The sequence below is a fragment of the Oryzias latipes genome, chromosome 20, assembly GCF_002234675.1.
Source record: "Oryzias latipes chromosome 20, ASM223467v1".
NCBI lineage: Eukaryota > Metazoa > Chordata > Actinopteri > Beloniformes > Adrianichthyidae > Oryzias > Oryzias latipes.
The window spans coordinates 12,421,733-12,428,662 of NC_019878.2; the positions used below are offsets into that span (position 1 = coordinate 12,421,733).

Genomic DNA, 6,930 nt, shown 5'->3' on the forward strand with positions numbered 1-6,930 from the left:
TAGGATGTCAGATAAAGGTAAAAGGAAAAACTAAATACACCAACGACTCAAAAACTCTCACAAACACCCAGGCTGAGTATTTGTTTACAGGGAAAAACTCAAAACTACACAAAAAACACAAAACCTAGATACAAGGACCAAAGCCTCAAACAGAATCAATCAAAGTACAGTAAGCTCTGCTGCTGCCAGCTGTGTGTGCGAGTGTGTGCGTGTATGTGTTTTGGTCGGGGGTGGTCCAACACATGATGTTGCAGTATTTAAACCCATGCTGGATGTCTACACCCAATAAGGTGCTCTGGGATCCAATCTGCACACAACTGTAGGAGGGGAATAAAAGGAAAGACAGAACTTCCCACTGCAACAGAAAACAGAAAACAGATGCAGAGAAACTCTCCAAAAGTGCAAACAAAACAATATTACGGCCACAGCCGTAACAACACCTTTCTAATTATGCAGTATAACTAACTATCTCAACTTTACAAGCTGGACCGTTAATGGTTTAAACCATCCTGTCAAGAGGAGAAAGGTTTCCTCCCATCTCAAACACCTCAAGGCCAAAATGGATTTTTTTTTTACAATGAACCCTTGTTCGTGGCACGGATTCCAATCGGCTTTTGTCACGTTGGTCTGGTCGACGCTTTCATTCAGGTTTTGATGGGAAGGCACGAGGGGTCTCAATGTTTATTAGTCATGATGTCCCATCTGAGTTTCGTATTGTGGTTTCAGATAAATGTGGACAGTATGTGATTGTTTCTGGCAGATTATACAATACCCTAGTTGTTTTAGTCCAAACGTGGATGATGCAGAAATTTTTAAAAGGCTATTTTCTTTACAGCCTGATTTAAATACTTCTTCTTTCTCTTTCGGCTTTTCCCATCAGGGGTCGCCACAGCGAATCATCCTTTTCCACCTCACTCTATCATGAACATCTTCTACCCTAACGTTAGCCAACTTCATGTCCTCTGTTAAGACATCCATGTATCTCCTCTTTGGCCGTCCTCTTGCCCTCCTGCCAGGCAGCTCCATCTCCAACATCCTTCTACCAATATATCCACTATCCCTCCTCTGAACATGTCCAAACCATCTCAGTCTGGCTTCTCTGACTTTGTCGCTAACACAGGCAACATGAGCCGTCCCTCTGATGTACTCGTTCCTTATCCTGTCTAACCTGGTCACTCCTAAGGAGAACCTCAACATCTTCATCTCTGCTACCTCCATCTCAGCCTCTTGTCTCTGTCTCACTGCTACCGTCTCTAACCCATAGAGCAGAGCTGGTCTCACCACTGTCTTGTACACCTTTCCTTTGAGTCTTGCTGGCACTTTTCTGTCACACAACACTCCTGACACTTTCCTCCAACCGCTCCAACCTGCCTGCACTCGCCTCTTCACCTCTTTTCCACAATCCCCATCACACTGAACTGTTGACCCCAAGTACTTAAAATCCTGCACCTTCTTCACCTCAGCCCCCTGTAACCTAACGCTTCTACCTTGATCCCTCTCGTTCAGACACATGTATTCTGTCTTACTACGACTGACCTTCATGCCTCTTCTTTCCAGAGCAAACCTCCACCTCTCTAGCTGTTCCTCCACCTGCTCTCTACTCTCACTGCAAATTACAATGTCATCCGCAAACATCATTGTCCAGGGAGATTCCTGTCTTACCTCGTCTGTCAGCCTGTCCATCAGCATAGCAAACAAAAAAGGACTCAAAGCTGATCCTTGGTGTAGTCCCACCTCCACCTTGAACTCCTCTGTCTGACCTACAGCACATCTCACCACCGTCATACTTCTCTCATACATGTCCTGAACTACTCTGACATACTTCTCTGCCACTCCAGACGACCTCATACAGTACCACAGCTCCTCCCTCGGCACCCTGTCATACGCCTTCTCTAAATCTACGAACACACAATGCAGCTCCTTCTGACCTTCTCTGTACTTTTCCATCAACATTCTCAAAGCAAAAATGGCATCAGTGGTGCTCTTACGGGGCATGAAACCATACTGCTGCTCACAGATCTCCACCTTCTTCCTAAGCCTGGCTTCCACTACTCTTTCCCACAGCTTCATTGTGTGGCTCATCAACTTTATTCCTCTATAGTTGCTGCAGTTCTGCATGTCACCCTTGTTTTTAAAGATCGGGACCAGAACGCTTCTCCTCCATTCCTCAGGCATCTTCTCACTCTCTAAAATCCTATTGAACAACCTTGTTAGAAATTCCACTGCTGTCTCTCCTAGGCACTTCCATACCTCCACAGGTACGTCATCAGGACCAACGGCCTTTCCGCTCTTCATCCTTTTCAGAGCCTTCCTAACCTCATCCTTTCCAATCTCTGCTACTTCCTGCTCCACAACAACCACATCTTCCTCCCTTCTTTCCCTGTCATTTTCCTCGTTCATCAGCTCCTCAAAATACTCCTTCCATCTTTTCTGTACACTCTCCTGGGTTGTTAGCACCTTTCCATCTCTGTCCTTAATCACCCTTATCTGTTGCACGTCCTTCCCATCTCTGTCTCTCTGTCTGGCTAGCCTGTACAAGTCCTTCTCTCCTTCCTTTGTGTCTAACCTGTCATAAAGCTCATCGTAAGCTTTCTGTTTGGCCTTTGCCACCTCTCTCTTCACTCTACGCTGCGCTTCCTTGTACTCCTGTCTACCTTCCTCAGTCCTTTCTACATCCCACTTCCTTTTAGCCAACCTCTTCCTCTGGACGCATTCCTGTACTTCCTCATTCCACCACCAAGTCTCTTTACCGTCTTTCCTCTTTCCAGATGACACACCTAGCACCTTCCTACCTGTTTCCCTGATAATCTCTGCTGTAGTTTCCCAGTCCTCTGGAAGCTCATCCTGACCACCCAGGACCTGCCTCAACTTCTGCCTAAATTCCTCACAAGTTTCTTCATTCTGTAGATTCTGTAGATTCTGTATGTAAATACATCCTGCCTTTTTCTAGGTGGGGACCTTAACTGTTGGCTAGATCCCATTGGGTTTCGCTCTTCTAACAACCCCAGCGTGGCTAGTAGGTCGGCCAGTCTGGTTTGTGACTTTCTTGCTGAGTTTGGTATTAATGATATTTGGAGAATTTTGCATCTCACAGGCAGAGACTATTCATTCTTCTCACAAGTTCATCACACATATTCTAGAATTGATTGTTTCTTCATCTTCATCAATTCATTCAAATACAACAGCACGAAGAACAACATAATGACTTGAAACCACGACTCCACCGTGTAAATGTTTCTTTCTTTCTTTTCTATGGGCTAAAAAAGAACCTTTCATGTGTTTTATTTGTCTGCTTAAAAATCTTAGCCCGTACTAGTTTGACTGTTGGTGCATTCGCCAAATTTTACTTATTTTCCAGTAAAAACCATAAATATGTATAAATAAGAAGTAATAACTTAAATGGGAAAGGTGGGTAAAAAAAAAAATCACATTTTATTTATAGTGATCAGTAAAGCATGCTGGGAAACCAAACGTCTAAATGACACAAGAATATGAAATAAAAATGAACTGTGTTTAACATCGTTAATGAATGTAACTCGTAATTGAATGATCCAGCTTGTGTCCAGTCAGCGCTGATCAGAATTATTTTTTTACAAATACAGAAAATGATAAAAATTGAACTTAATTAAAAACCAAAAGTGAGTATTTAATTCATCCATGTTTAGATGTGTAGCAAAACAGTTACAAATTTATGTTCTACAAAGGGTACAATATAAGAATTTGTGAATTAATTTAACAGTTTTCTGAATTCTGAAATGGTCTGAGAAATTATAGATCTTCATAAATTCTTTCTTTCTTTTAATAATCCAAAACAGAAACTACAAAGGCAAGTTTCACTTTACCATCTTATGAATGTTAATATAATAAAAACCTCTTAATGCTGTCCATAAGGCTAATCTTCAGTAAAGAATCTCATTTCTGTGATGTTTGGGGTCTTTACACAAACAAAAGAAACTACATTTATCAAAAATGTGATATAATCTTAAAGGTTGATATAGAGACTATAGTAAATGTTACACAATGAAAACACACACGTGGGAAATATTTGAGCTGATCTTTAGCCTAAACCTTTTAAATACAGAGAAAATTTTCTTTGGACCCATGAAATCCTCTCAATCTTCTATGTAGAATGTTTGTTTTAACAAAGGCTGCAGTTCCTTAATCGACCACTACAGGCTGGTTTCAAAGGGAGTACATTCCCATTAACTTCCATGTTAAAAAGTCCAAATCTAGACCAAAATCCTTTGTGCTTCTATTAATTCAATGCTTTGAGGTAGGGGCTGTTAAAAGCAGCTGTTCTTCTTTCATTAGAGCTTTAATTTGAGCAATATTATAGATGTTTTTCAAAACTATGCTGTTCCAATCAGTTCAGTTTGATTTTCAATTTGTTAAATTATTGATCTACTGGTTATATATCTACGGTGAACCCTAATCCAAGCACAGACCAATTCCAGTCCAAAGGCCACATGCTGCCCTAGAAACATCTAAATTTTACCCCTTGAAGTTAAAATGATTTAGTTTTATTTATTATTTAGTATTTCATTTTATTGCAGTAAAGTCAGATCTCTGACTTACATAACTTGTATAATCTTTATACAAGAAGTCAAACATTCAGATGTGAATCAATTTTTTTTTTACCTTCAAGTATCAATGGATAAAAAACAATTTTTTTCAACAAATTTAGGCCTTAAAGCAAAAAGAGTTCAGTTTTGAGAGAGCTGATTAACATTTTAAATGTTTAAAAGTAAAAAGGCTCTTTGTGTGTGTGTTGGCTCACACCTTAACCAGTGCATATATAGTATCCACCTCCCCCCCGTTGTGCCATCATGTCTGTGCCGAGCTAGTTGACGCCTTCTTGGTGAATTTTATTTCCACATAATGGATGTTTTCTTCTGTTGTTGATTCGGGTTCAGTGGTAACACTTTCACTTGTTTGAGCCTGAAAACACAAAAATCTCTTTAAACAAAAATATTCTTTAGGATCACCTCAACAGTGAAACTACATTCACATCACCCTTAGCAACGCACATCCCAGCGACCTCTTCCAATGCAGGGTCTCTGTGTAACACGTGATTCGGGCTTCCACATTGAAAACTCGTGTAGCTACACACATTTAGAGATAATTTTTGGGCTGTAAGTACAAAACGTTGTACATGCATCAAAGGTTAAACTAGGTTGAACTTTAACCAATTAGGAACTGGTATTTATTAATGACATACGGATGGCATCTCCTTTCATTTCTAGAAGTGCCAACTGTTTGAAAATTGATCATGGAGGAGAAATTAATAATTGCACTTTTTGGAATTCTATGACGCAAAGTCTTTCATCATATATCATGTCATAAAAAGCCTGCAGCATTATTTGTGAGATTTGCACCACTCTGACATTTTGCACCAAGCTTCTCCCAACTGTAGGTGGTGGACATACGCCAGTAAACCGTAGCAAAAGAAGAAGAAGCCCCGCCTTGCTTGTCCAGAGTAAACGTCATGGGCTTAGGGTGTGTTCAAGAACCCTTGTTTAGTGTTTTCCTGAACACGTGTCACATGCTCTGAGTGTCCATAGCTTGACAGAAATGAAAAAAGGCTTTTTTAAGGTTATGTAGATTAATTTCATGTGGTCTGACAGACATTTTCCAAGTAGACATTTGCTAAGATTCAAATCTGTAAAAATGAATGGATGCATTTTTAAATTTGCACAGTTTGGCGTTCCGCTGACCTCGTGTTGTTGTGCAGCTGAGTTTGTAGAGTTCTTCCGTGTCCAGCACAACAGAGCTCTGTGGGGATTTGTTATCATAGATGAGCCAGAATTAGCATTTGTGCCAGAGAAGTTTATGCAAAAATACACTTGTAATCAATGTTTAAGTGGCATAAACAACACAGAAGCTCAATTCATTTTATACTTACAAAGAGCATATAATCAGACAAATGAGAACAACTCCTCCTCCAAGAATTGCCTCCCAGGGTAAAGACCCATCAGATGGACCTTAGTGACACAAACATTGTGTAGAACTGAGCTAAAATAGCAAGTGCTATGGCTTGGTGTTTCTGTATTATTAAGGATTTACCTTTTATACGAAGAACTATAACTTCTGATGTCTGATTTCCCATACGGTTTGTTGCAGTGCAGCGATACTCTGCATTTTCTGTCACATTAAAGCTGTAAAAGTCTCCATCAGCTACTTTGATGTCTCCATCTTTGCTGATCCTGAACCAGCTGAAGCTGCTGACAGGAGGTTTGGCTCTGCTGGAGCAGGTCAGGTTCACCCAGCTACCTACTGACACCAAACCTGACGGACTGATGGACACTGAGGTGTTCTTAGGAGAATCTGAGGAATGGAAACTCTGATTATTTGATCAGAAAAGCTGAACCGTGATGAAGATGATCACTTACGTGAAACACTGAGAGTTTGTTGTGTCTCTGCTGTCTTCACATTTTCTCCTTTGTTCACAGGATATCTGACAGAGCAGTTGATGGTGAATCCATCGTCAGAGTCTGACAAAGTGATGTTCTTCTGGATTTTAGTTGTAAAGCTTCCATTTGTGTTTTCCTCAATTTGTCTTTGAGAGTATTTTGAAAGATTCCAGGTGAGTTCAGGAGGATATTGAGGGCAGGGAGTGAGAGCTGAGCAGGTGACAGTGACAGACTCCTCCTCCTTCAGATCAGCTGGAATTTCAACGGTGGGACTCCAAGCAGAATCTGTGGTTTCACATCAAACAGTTCAAACATGTTTAAATATATAAGGAAAGATTGTCAAACTAAATCCTCATTCCTGTGAGTTAAATGCAACACAGAAATTCCCCTGGATTGGATTGTAGCACAAATGACTATTATTTACATGACTAAAAATGACTGCAGATTAACCATTTTTATTTTTTTAAGATGGAAACATATATTTTTAATCATTTATGAATTTGACACAGGCACAATTGTG

At 40.3% G+C, this 6,930-nt stretch overlaps 1 protein-coding gene across 1 annotated transcript; it reads right to left on the minus strand.

The window, feature by feature from the left end:
* Window positions 1-4,924: 4,924 nt before the first annotated feature.
* On the minus strand, window positions 4,925-6,708 carry LOC111946698 (vascular cell adhesion protein 1-like; the record flags this gene model as incomplete). Its single annotated transcript, XM_023950432.1, has 3 exons — window positions 4,925-4,938; window positions 6,064-6,324; window positions 6,390-6,708. Coding segments are annotated over 3 exons (594 nt in total), but the record flags the coding sequence as incomplete, so codon positions are not given.
* Between the last annotated feature and the right edge of the window lie 222 nt (window positions 6,709-6,930).